The sequence below is a fragment of the Piliocolobus tephrosceles genome, chromosome 6 (genome assembly GCF_002776525.5).
Source record: "Piliocolobus tephrosceles isolate RC106 chromosome 6, ASM277652v3, whole genome shotgun sequence".
NCBI classification, from domain to species: Eukaryota; Metazoa; Chordata; class Mammalia; order Primates; family Cercopithecidae; genus Piliocolobus; species Piliocolobus tephrosceles.
In genome coordinates, this window is record NC_045439.1 from 140,548,496 (window position 1) to 140,561,798 (window position 13,303).

Here is a 13,303-nt window from a genome sequence, read left to right on the forward strand (position 1 = left end):
ACTTCTTAAAGGGCACAGGGTGCCTCCCTGGTTGACTTTGCTCCCAGCACAATTTAGTCTCCTTTCTTGTCTTGCCCTAAAGGGTTGGCGAGAGGGCAGGTCTTAAGAGAATTAGAGCTCTGCAACCTGGAGATACAAAATGAGATTCAAAAGCAAGTCCGAAGCTATTTTTTTCTCTTTGAGACTCATTTTCTCTCATAAAACCTCATTTAATTTACCATCTTAGAGGAAGAAGAGAAGAGAAAAATCCAGATACGAAAAAAAAAAAAAAAAAAAAAAAAAAAACCCGATGGAATCTTTTTTAAAAAACACAAACCTTGATTTTTTTTTTTTTTTTTTCTTTTTCTTTTTGTTAATGGAGTCTTGCTCTCTTACCCAGGCTGGAGTGCAGTGGCGCAATCTCGGCTCACTGCCACCTCTGCCTCCCAAGTTCAAGTGATTCTCCTGCCTCAGCCTCCCAAGTAGGACTAGAGGTGTGCACCACCACACCCAGCTAATTTTTATTTATTTATTTATTTTTAGTAGAGACGACGTTTCCCTGTGTTAGTCAGGCTGGTCTCGAACTCCTGACCTCAAACGATCTGCCTACCTCAACCTCCCAAAGTGCTGGAATTACAGGCGTGAGCCACCATGCCCAGCCTAATTTTTATTTTTTCAACTTTTAGGTTCAGAAGTACATATGCAAGTTTGTTACATAGGTATTAATACGTTGTGTGTCATGGGGATTTGGTATACAGATTATTTCATCACCCAGGTAATAAGCATAGTATTCAATAGTTCGTTTTTGGATCCTCACCCTCTTCCCAGCCTCCACCTTCATTTGGCCCCTGTGTCATTCCCTTCTTTGTGTCCATGTATACTCAATGTTTAGGTCCCACTTATAAGTAAGAACATGCAGTATTTGGTTTTCTGTTCCTGTGTTATTTTCCTTAGGATAATAGCCTCCAGCTCCATCCATGTTGCTTCAAATAACACGACCTCTTTCTTTTCTGTGGCTGCATAGTATTCCATGGTATATGTGTACCATATCGTCTTTAACCAGTCTACTGTTGATGGTAATTTAGGTTGATTCCATGTCTTTGCTATTGTGAATGGTGCTGCAGTGAACATAACACATGCATGTGTCTTTACAGTAGAATGATTTATAGTCCTTTGGGTATATCCCAATAATGGGATTGCTGGGTCGAATGGTGATTCTGTTTTAAGTTATTTGAGAAGTCACTAAACTGCTTTCTACAATGGCTGAACTAATTTACATTCCCACTGGCAGTGTATAAGCATTCCCCTTTCTCTGCAACCTCACCAGCATCTGTTATTTTTTGACCTTTTATAATGGTCGTTCTGACTGGTGTGAGATGGTATCTCATTGTGGTTCTGATTTGCATGTAGAATCTTTTAAAAACAGTTACCATTTTCTGTAATTCATTAGAAATTGCCATCCTCACCTATGCATTTTCATCATTAATCTTTCCAAATGAATTGAAATTATACAGTTTTATTTGCCAAACAATTTTTTGGGAATTCTTGCAAAACAATTTTTCTTGTAATTACCGAGAAAAACTATAAGGATTGTGTTTACTACTCTTCATAGCATTGTCTAACTGAACATTTTTATTACATGTGATTAATAATTTCACTTATATGCAACAGAAAAAAAGGTTAAATTATCAGCCAACAAGATAACCTTTATTTTTTCACTTTATCTCTTTCATTGATCAAATTGTGACCTGATCATTCATAGAAAATTTAGAAAATTCAGAGAAGAGAAAAAAATATAGAAGGATTTTTTTCCCCATATCACAATCCTTTGGTACTATTTAAACTTTGGCATATTCTTTTGTTGGTATTATACTGTATATTCAGCTGTGATTTTACTCTTTTCATCTAACAGTTTATCATAAACCTTTACATATATGATTTTAAATTCATAAAACATTTTTAGTGGCTTTATAATATTCTTTATTAAAGATATACCATAATTTTCTTATTCATCCTATTGCTTGACATTAAATTATAAATGTTACATTATTAATAAACAGTTGTTGTTGTTTTTGTTTTGAGATGTGGTCTCTCTCTGTCACCTAGTCTGGAGTACAGTGGCATGATTGTGGCTCACTGCAGCCTTGACCCGCCGGGGCTCAAGCAATCCTCCCACCTCACCCTCCTGAGTCGCTGGGACTACAGGCATGTGCCACCACGCCCAGCTAATTTTTTTTTTTTTTTGCATTTATTTGTAGAGATGGGGTTTTAGTTTTACCATGTTGCCCAGGCTGGTCTTGAACTCCTGGGCTCAAGCGATCCACCTGCCTTGACCTCCCAAAGTGCTGGGATTACAGGCATGAGCCACCACACCTGACCTGTGGAACTTCTTGATCGAAGGGTATGGACATTTTTGTATCTCAGTAGCCAAACTTTGCATTAGTGCTCCAAAACTCAAGCTACAAGTTTGCAGATAACTTCTGTGAACATGGAACAGCTTTGTACTGTGAACTCAGTCCAACTGGCTATAAGCTTAAATTTTGGTATTCACACTTTCATTCATTCATTCATACATTCATACATTCATTCATTCAATTAATCCTTTTTGACCTTTACCATGTGCCAGGCAGTGTACTAGATAGGCACTGGGGACACAGCAATGAACAAAGCAAATCTAGTCCTTGCCCTCTTGGGATTCATATTCTAGTGAGAGAGGCAATAATCAGATACTGAATATAACATCAAAGAGTGAGATAAGTGCTATGAAGAAAAATAAACCAGAATACATATGTAGGTATAGAAGCCATGCACGGTGGCTCACGCCTGTAATCCCAGCACTTTGGGAGGTCATGGCCGGCAGATCACTTGAGGTCAGGAGTTCAAGACCAGCCTGGACAACATGGTGAAACCCCATCTCTACTAAAAATACAAAACTTAGCCGGGCGTGGTGCTGCATGCCTGTAATCCTGGCTGCTTGGGAAGCTGAGGCAGGAGAATCACTTGAACCTGGGAGGTGGAGGTTGCAGCAAGCAGAGGTTGTACCACTGCACTCCAGCCTGGGCAACAGAGGAAGACTCTGTCTCAAAAACAAAAAAGGAACACATATATAGGTATAGAGAGTATGACAAGGTGGAGCTCTGTAGAAATTCTGCAAGTATTCTTTAGTGATCTGTGATCAAGGAACTTACTAGACCCACATTTTTCTCAGGAAAATTGGAATGTCAAGCTTTACTTTAGTGATAATAACAATCCTTTTTGAGGCTTGCTCTTTTTCCTATACATGTCGAGAAAATGATGATGTGTCTTTGCTCAGAGATCTGGGAATCCAGTCTGCTTTTGATTCCCATCCTGTCAGGCTTCCTGTCCACATCCCCAGCAGGTTCAACCCATCCATCATCATTGTCCCCAGTGGTCCTTAACTATGTCACGTTTTCTTGGAGAATGTTAGAGGTGTAACAGAAAAGATGAAATCAATGCAGCATTAAAATGAAATGTGTCTGTAGAAGGAAATTTCACATTTGACTGAAAATAGACCATCTATTTAAAAAATCTTCTTGATTCTGTTCTGTTTGATCTTCAACCAGATTTTGATCCATCGTATGTTTTTGTTCCATAAGGATGCATCAAAGGACAGGGATTTTTCTCCTCAGGAAGTGTTTTAGAGCTCAGGAAGACTCATTTGAATAAAGATACCTTTCAAAGCAATTGCAGAAATTATTCCTAGAAAATTGCTGCTGATCTGAGTGGCCTTTGCACTCAAGTCTCTTCTTTTATATGTCTCTGCTCAATGAATTCTGTTTTTGCCTTTTATTCTTTGTAAAGGTTAAGGACTCTGACTTTCACTTTTAATTGGCACTTGTGGATTACTTAGACAATTTCTAGGTATTAAGAACTGAGAGCCATTGACTTGCAGACCCCAGAATACTGGAATATCACTCTTTGGGGTTCTTTTCCCATGACCACCTTTACCATTAGGTGGTGTGGGCAGCCATTCATCTATTTTGATTTCAGAGTTACTAGAAAGAGTTTTCTATCTAAAAAATAGAATAGGAAAAAAAAATCCCCCAAGTCTTTTTCATGGTGCATAAAGTGATGCCATTGGAGATAGTTGCCTTTGATTTGATGGCTTTACTGGCTCCAGAAGTTTATTAAAAAGCCAATACCCCTGGAGGGGTGACACATTAAGTCAGAGAGGCATAGGGTATCAAAATTAGAAGTGCCTTGAGTGATCTCTTAATGGAAACTGAAACCCACAGAATTGGTTTCCCAAGGCCACAGAGGAAGGTGGTAACAGACTAGATTCTGGGTCTTCTTGCTTCTGATACACCACACCATGTTATGTTCATTAGCACATTGATAGGAATTCGTTTAACAAATTGCTTTCCAGCCTATCAAATATTGGGAGCTGAGTGCAGTGGCTCCCGCCTGTAACCCCAACACTTTGGGAGGCTGGGGAAGGGGGTGGATCGCTTGAGACCAGGAGTTCAAGACCAGCCTGGGGAAGATAGCGAGACCCCTATCTCTACAAAAAAAAAAATACAGAAATTAGATGGGCGTCATGACATGTGCCAGTAGTTCCACCTACTCGGGAAGCTGAGGTGGGAGGATCACTTGTGCCCAGGAGTTTGAGGCTGCAGCGGGCTATGATCACACCACTGCACTCCAGCCTGGATGACTCAGGGAGACCTTGTCTCTAAAAATGATAATTATCATTCAGTTTTTTAAAAAGCAAAAGGAAAAACCAGCAGATCAAGGCCAGGTTGGCTCTGATGTACAAGGTGGTAGAAGGAAGGCTAAGAAGAGCACAGCTTAGTAAGGGGCCATATGGAGAGTTCTAGACAGTTTAGGCTGTGGGCACTGGTGATATGGGGGTAGGGGCCAGCATGGGGTAGGGTGTGGAAGAGAAAGCACCCAAAGGGAAGGAAGAGGGGCTGATGAAAGGAAATGGAAGAGTAGCAAAGACACACTTCTTGTAGCACTTATTCTCCTTCCTTTGGTTATATATGGATTTGGGTTGTTTAGGAACAGAATTTTGTCATATAGTAACAAAAATACTGTCTTGGAAATTAAGAAGATCCACCAACTAGCTTTGTGATCTTGGGCAAGTCATTTAACCTCTCTGAGCCTCAGTTTCCTTCTCTATAGTAAAAACCACATTGACTAGGGTTAAGGTACTGTTAAAGGTTCTTGACACATACTGTAATCATCACAGCAGCTCTGCAGGGACCTCTCATTTTTACAGATAAGGAAAATTTAGGTTCAGAGGGTGTAGTAACTTGCCCAAGAGTATGTAGCACATATTGGCAAAGCTTGCATTTGAACCCAGGTTAGTTGGACTTAAGGCCAAGGCTAATTTCCCTGGGCCCATAATAACCTATTGAGAAAAAGGCAAGGCCTTTAGAGGACAAGTTCCCTTGTCCTCTAAAATTCAGGCCTGTGACTGTGCTGAATTCCAGACCCCTGATTAGGTCAGCTACTCTCTCTGAATATCATGTACATCTTTTGAACAGTTCTAGCCAACTGAGGTCCTGATGTTTATTCTATAGAAAGCTCAACACATTGTGGACCCTGAACACAATTTAAAAGCAGGGTCAGACAAATAGCATCCCTGGTCTTTGGGAAAGAATAAGGACTCCATTTCTGAGGGACATTCCATTCACATTCTAAATCTAAACTCACATTTAGAGCCATAAGGTTCTGGAAGAACTTACTCTTTTTCACACAGTGCAATTGCCTGGGCTAATTACTAATGGATATATTTGAGTATTTGAGAAACTGAACACTGGCTTTTAGTTTCAGAAGGAATTTAGTCTATCCTTCTAGGCAATGGAATGATTATCATTCTCTAAAGATGATATCCATGTGGTGTTACCCCAAATACTTGGCCATTTGCCACTATGAGATCCTGCTTGTATCTGATTATGGATCCAGTTTAACGCCACATCCACATACTGTCCACATAAATGAAAAGAACATTTTTCATAAAGACATTCGTCTTAGAAATGTGATTTTCTTTGTGGTGGTTATTTCTAAATTTTATTTATTTATTTATTTATTTATTTGTTTGTTTGTTTATTTATTTATTTGAGAGACAGGGTCTCAATCTGTCACCCAGGCTGGAGTGCAATGGTGTGATTATAGCTCACTGCAGCCTCAAACTCTTGGGCTCAAGCGATCCTCTCACCTCGGCCTTCCAAGTAGCTGGGACTACAGGTGTGCACCACCACACCCAGCTAGTATTTCTAAATTTCAGAATGCAACACTGGGTCTATCTTTTTTGCTTAACATCTGTGACCTACTAACATATGTAATCATCATCATGCTTTCCTGTTTTTTGTTTTGGATTTAGAATTTTGCCTAAATAACTGCTCCAGAAACTCTCAAAGTTATCTGATTAGTGATTACACTTTGCAAATGAAGAACATTTCCCAGCTAGTTAGTTAGAGCAAGATGCTAATAATTAGGCCACAGGTTTGGGCTTTGTGTGGGCCAGTTAGTAAATACAGGCATCTTGCAAAAGTATGATTGTGACCCAAGAAGGACCAGGTGAGAATACAGTGTTTTGACAGAAATCCTTCTTGGCTAGAAGGAAAAAAAAATTGCCTTAAAGTCAGTAATATCGTATTGGGATTACAGCAGGTCTTTTAAAAGGAAGGAAAGAGAGAGGGAGGAAGGGAAAAAGAAAGAAAGAGAGAAAGGAAAGGGAAGAGAAAAGAAGGAAGGAAGGGAAGGAGGGAGGAAGGAAGGAAAGAAAGGAAGGAGAAAGGAAAGAAGGGAGGGGAAAAGAAAAAGGAAAGAAAGAAGAAAGAAAGCCAACAAATAATAGTAGACAAGTTCACGGAGATAAATAATAAAGAATAACAGAAGGAGCCCGAACCTGAAGCATGGCTTGACCTTTAATCAGGGCTCTTATTCCTAGCAGGCTGTGAAGCAGCTTTGTCTTTACCTGCTCAATGGATCTCACAATGCTGATGCACGGCTTTAATTTGGGAAGCCTTTCTCTTGAGAGGCATGTCTTTTCTTGCTCCAAGTCTAAAGTGCTCCCAAGTGTGGCGTTCTCTGTGACAGATGTACTACAGTTATGCTTTAGCTGACTCCAAACCCATAGCTTCCCAGTGCCTGAGTGGTCTGTTTGATGTCCAGGAGTATGTTTCCTTTGAGAGCAGGTCTTTGCTGGAATATCCTCTGAGAAGGTAGAAAGGTGTCATCCCTTTGTTCTAAAACAGCCACTGATAAATTTCGCTCCCACTACCATGCAAGGCTGTTCTTTCAGAAGGTCTAAAATGCATTTGCTGATGTACATAACCCTAGACCCACCCCATGGAAAGGCACTGTCGGAGAGAGATGTGAGTCCTCTCCTTTCTCAACTTCTCCCAAGTTGTCCCATTTTCATAGATGGCCCTAATTCCACATGTCTCACTGTGAATATAAGAAGTTTCAGAAATACTTGAGTATTGCCAAGGAGACAAGATTCTCTGGCAAATCTCCCATCCATAGCTTTGCTTCTTATAGAAGTCTCAGAGTCCTGTTGACTGCATCACACGTGACTGGCAGGATGAACCAGCTCCATACACATCCATCTGTGATTATTTTGCATGGCTATTTCTCACTGATGAAGCACTGTCATTCTTCTCTGAATTCTAATTCCTACTATCGGAGACCGTTCCTGAAGGGAGGGAGAAATGTGGCCATAGAGGCCATTTCTGTTGGAACATGTGCCACTTGTTTCCTACCAGGAGTGGCAGCCTCTCCTGCCAGCACTGGTGGCTGCTGAAGGAGGCATTACTTCTCCAACTTTCTCTTGCTCATCCAAGAGAAGGAATTTATTTTCATCTACCAAGTAGCTTGCATTCTCTTCTGGCACCCTGATTAGATCAGAAAGGGATAGAAGCTTGACGAGAAGACTTTTTCCCTCATTTTTATGCCTTATAACAACTCAAGTTAAAAGTACACAAAAAGCTCACTGCTGTTTAAAGTGTGCTTGTAAAGTAAAAGGAAATGTGCACTTTTGGACTTAACACTTATTTTTCAGCATTTTTACTTGAGATGGCAGTCTAATTAATTATTCCGCCGCCCAGGACCGGAGAAAAGAAAATGCGTGAATAATCTGATATAGTAATACTCAACTCAGTGCTGTGGCATAATTGTTATGGATAAATTGCTGGAGTTTTTTTTCTTTTGGGTTTTTTGAAAACTCTTCAAAATGCAAAGAGCAATTATAACCCTACAGTTTGGTAAAGATGGGCTTATACATCTGAGAACGCTGACATATTGAAAACAATCTATTCCTTACATCCCTAAGCAAGAAGAAACAATTATCACAGTAAATTAATACCGGGTTTACTGACGAGAACTCAGGGCCTGAAAATCTGTACGCTCCGTCTCCCTCAACCCCTCCCAGCCATTAGGAACATGTATGTCATGGGCAGAGTGTCTATGTCTTCAGTAAAATAGGTTCTGAGAATTGAAATGTAGTGGATACAGAGTGGACATTGACACAACACAGTTTCCCTTTCCTTTTTGTTAAGTGGGGGTGACATGTATTGCTATTGTCATCTAAACAACCTCTGATTTGATTTTTTAAATAGCATTTATTATTTTTAACATAGGAAGTGTAAAGAACAAAAAAAATTGCTCAGCATCCGCTTCTTAGAAATTTGCCAAATACAAATAAAAATATTTTCATAGCTTAAAATGTCAATACAGATGGGAACAAAATGAAAAGCAAATGCTCCCTTGGTTTTGTTATCAGATTTGTGATTCTAATCCACCTGGGACAGCCCCATATGTGTTCCTAAGAAGATACCAGACTTAAGAGTAAAAGAACACATGTCAAGAGAACCCTAAGAATGACAAAGGTGATAATGTATAACATAATGTGCCTTGTAAAAATGACCTCTGGATACTAAGAGAAGATGACAGAAGAACTATAAAATGCTAAAAAGTGAGGATCTTTTATGAAGTCAGAAACAACTTTTAATGGGCACATTTGAAGTTATCCAAAGGAATGCAAAGAAGGGCTTCACCCTGTTTTTCAGACTGGTGGATAAGTTATGAACACCGAATCAGCAACGCGCTTCTCAGACCATGCATGCATGTGTAAAAACTAAATCACAGAGATTGGGGGTCAGGTGACTGTATCAAAGTAAACTAAATGCGTAACTTTTTATGACCAGTTTCCTTGAACAATTTTATAACAGTTTTATTAAAATGTTAATAGATTTGAGTGATCTCTAAGATATCCATCTGGTAATGAGTTTTAATGATATATACTAGCCAGACCTTCATATTATGATACGTGTGTGTTCAATGAGTACTAGGATTCATATCTTCCCACCATTGAATGCTAAATGATAATGTGGTAGTGTGTGTCTTGACCACTCATTTAAAGGAGATCATAATATCTTTCACTTCTGAAATATATTCCTTTTCTTCCACAGGCCATGAAAGTGACAACACCTTCGAGAGCCCTGAAATCACTGTGGGATTATGACTTTTTAATTTATGATGGTGTCATAGACAATACAGCCCCAGACTTCTTAGCATTCAAGGAACATTTTAGCTTAGCTTGGGGAGGTATTTTTTCTCTCTTGGAACACGTTGAGAAGTTTCTCAGGAACTATGCAATACCAGAAGTCAAAATAAAAGGGAATAATTTGGTGGCCCTCCTTCCAGAGTTTGAGCTGAAGAATAAACTTACCAGATATGACCTTCTATCAGTGTTAGAGGACCCAGCTCATGTCCAAATGCTGATAAATCTTCCAGGGCAAAGGTACAAGGGCCAAGATGGAAATTCGGAGGCCGCCATGAAGATCCAAGCCACATGGAAATGCTACAAAGCAAGAAAATTCTTCCTCATTTATCGCCAGCAGAAGTGGGCATCAGGTGTGATTGCCATTGCTTGGCTGTTACATTGCCATAAGACTCGACTAAAGAAGATACTAAAGGAATCACGTCAGAGACACCTGGAGAATTTCCGCATTCGAGCCAAGGTGCACAAGGCTGCCAGCTGTTAAGGCAGACCTCTTTTTCTAAACAGTTCGTGCTTGAGCGGTTGCAATAAGTTGTCTCTTTATCTTCCCTTTCTGTTTCCAACTACCCTCCTCGCCTCAGACTCCCTCGCCTTTCTCTCCCCTCAATGTATGATGCACAAACCCCACATTTGTTTGTGCATCATATTTTACCCCTAATCAGGAATCTGGCTTTCGTGCCTGCAAAATCTGTTGCAATTTTTCTATAGAAAAAAAAAGTCCCTTCACTTTGACTGTGGTAGTTCTGTCAGAAAATCAATGTTTTAACTGCATTACTTTTTCTCCCTATATATACCTTCTGGCACTTTAATTTGCTCAGAAAAAAAAAAAAAAAATCCTCTCTTGTCTACATTGCTGTCACCACTTTGTCAGAAAGTATTTAAGTTTGCAGACAGCCTTTTAATTAGTGCTCACAATTTCATTTATGTTTGCTTTCTCTTTTTTTCATTCATATTCTGTTAATTAAGTGAGCTGCCTCTAATCTTCCCCTGCCAGTAGCATCATGTAGCCACCTAATTAAATTAATTGGGGAAGATGTTTTAAGTATGTAATTAAATCAATTAATATAATTTATGCCTGGCTTAACTGTACAGTGGAAAAACAGCTGAAGTTTGACTAGATGAATCCACTACAGCTTCCTGTCACTGATCAATGCTCTTCTTGATTTTTAGCATCTGGCAGCCAACTGGAATCGCATCAGGACCTCCAGGAGGACTATTATCCATATCCCATCATTAGGTATAACACTTTTGCCTGCAAATCTATCAGCAACCTCTATTACCCACCACATTATGGCTCCTTGATTGAGTTCAAGGAAGGCCCCTTGTTTTATTCAAATTGGTCTCGGCAGGAAAATGTTCTCGACATGATGAGAGTAATAACACAGGGCCCTCGCTCGAAACGGCGTTTAATTTGGGGATTAAGCAAATAAAGTCATTATGTGGGGGCTGCTATTCAGTGGAGAGGTGATTTGCTGTAATTCGCTTTCATCTGTATGAAATGAACTAAAAAGTTGTATTTTTCCCCCTGAAATAACAGATAATGTTTTCGATCTTCTTTAATGATAGAAGAATACAGGCTTGTATGTGTTGTGGCTGTTACGCCAATAAGCCAGGATATTGCTTGTACACTGTTTTTAATCAAATGTGCAGTCAAAATGATAAGCTACATTCTCTGAAATTATTTAGTTCTAATTACGAGCAGATGGGATGCTTTATTTGCACCTAGGGCGCCTGAGCAAAAGGAAATGCTGTGTGAACAAGAATAATTAAGAAGTTGAATAGTGTTTTTTGCGCTTAAATAATCTGCAGTTTCATGTTAATTAGCACTAATGTAATTATTTAATTACATTTATGAATTGGGGAACTTAAAAGCTGTTGTGTGAAACACACTGGTAAAAAAAGGTATGCCAAAACGACGTTGGGAATTTCAGAAATTTGCACTGGAGTTTCTTTTAAAACATGAGCTACTGTTAACATGTTTGGGATTTGTTTGCTTCCTTATTTTGTTTTGTTTTGTTTTGTTTTGTTTTGTTTTGTTTTGTTTTGCGTCTCATTAGTGTGTTAAACTTCCTTGGTGAGGTCAGATTTCCTAAGCTGACTTGCTAGAGTTTTGACAAGCAGCACAACCCACTGAATCTCTTTGTTACATCCATATTAGCTCTTTGTTAAAGTCTTTTAAGTAGAGCAATACATTAAGTGATCTGTTGTAATAGAATTCTGGATTGCAATTTATTCATATTCATATGTGAGTATAACCAGTTTGTGTACTTATGTGTAGTGTAGAAACATAACACATTTGAACAGTAATATGAAAAGGAAAAAACATTTAAATTATTATACAAATATAATTATTTATAAATTAGTAAAATATCAATAATAAAATAAGGCAATCTTTTCTAGATTCTGGAGTACTTAGATCTAAGTACTTACAGAAAGTTAAGAAAATACTTGCATTGCACAGAGCCTTTTAGTTTTGGTCTTCTTCATGGCTCATGAAAGAAATTTGTTTCTTAGGATCTAAGGGAGATAAGACAGATCTGAATTTCATTCTAAGTTGGGCTTTTGTTTTGGTGAGACTACTTTTACACACAAGATTATTTCACACACAGAAATTGCACTTGTAATTGATTGCAACCAAAGAGGCTAATTGCAGACCCAATTAGTTGACTTGAGCCCTTCGAATAAGGTGCAAGAGCCTTTGCTTCTGCAACTAATTGTGGACCAGACCTGATATGATATGGGAAATTTTGTTTTGCTTTCTCTACACAGGGCCCCCACTTTGCAAAGTTGCTTAGCACAAAGATGTGATAGACACAAACTTCTTTACTCCTACAGTCCCAGCTCTGACCCTCCTAAAAACTTCCATGCAGTCTGCTCTGCAGAGAAGCTTGATACAAAAGAGCCTCCAAAGAAGGAAAAATTTGAAAGTAAGCATTATGTAAACTGGGTAATAAAAAAATTTGAGTGAAACTATCTTAAAATTTCAAAAGAGCTTACTGAATATAAATTAAGTGGGGTTCCCAGCACTTTGGCAGGATTGCTTGAGGCCAGCAGTTCAAGACTAGGCTGAACAACATAGTGAGACCCTGTTTAAAAATTTTTCAAAAATTGGCCAGGCATGGTGGCGCAGGCCTGTAGTCCTTCTACTGGGAAGGCTAAGGTGGGAAGATCACTTGAACCCAGGAGTTTGAGATTACAGTGAGCTATGATCATCCCTCTGCATTCCAGCCTGGGTGACAGAGACACTGTCTCTAAAAAAATTAATAAAATAAAATAAATTAAGTGGGAGAATAATCTGGCCAAAGAAGCTAGAAATAGAAAACATTATTTTAAATACGATATTAAAACTAGTTTTCTTCTGGATTACACATATTCAGTTTAAATAAATATATAATAAATATGAAGGTCTTCCCTAATGTAGCAATTTTTGTTTGTTACCAACATGATACCCATTGTAAAGAAAAACTGCTAATTGTGTAATTTCTAAGAGATAACAACAAGCTCAGAGTTTTTCTCAACTGAGCATTTTATAAGACTAATTGCACACTTTCAAAAGAGAATAATACCTGGGCTTTGATCATATAGTGTTTGTTTCTACAATATGTTTTGGATTTTTTTTTTTTTTTTTGAGACAGAGTCTCACTCTGTCACCCAGGCTGGAGTGCAGTGGTGCCATCTCGGCTCACTGCAACATCCGCCTCCTGGGTTCAAGCAATTCTCCTGCCTCGGCCTCCTAAGTAGCTGGGATTACAGGCATGTACCACCACGCCTGGCTAATTTTTGTATTTTTAG

General features: G+C 38.9%; 1 protein-coding gene across 9 annotated transcripts in view; it reads left to right on the plus strand.

The window, feature by feature from the left end:
* Window positions 1–13,303, plus strand: part of IQCH (IQ motif containing H) — a 255,305-nt gene that overhangs the window by 121,802 nt on the left and 120,200 nt on the right. For 8 of the 9 annotated variants that reach the window (XM_023220769.2, XM_023220766.2, XM_023220767.2 and 5 more), the window contains 2 exons: window positions 9,420–9,971; window positions 10,682–10,748. In XM_023220769.2, coding sequence (XP_023076537.1) covers window positions 9,423–9,971; window positions 10,682–10,748 — 616 coding nt within the window. In that variant the 5' untranslated portion in view covers window positions 9,420–9,422. Of the gene's footprint in view, window positions 1–8,731; window positions 8,838–9,419; window positions 9,972–10,681; window positions 10,749–13,303 lie in introns of all 9 variants that reach the window. The other variant, XM_023220772.2, reaches the window with a different exon arrangement.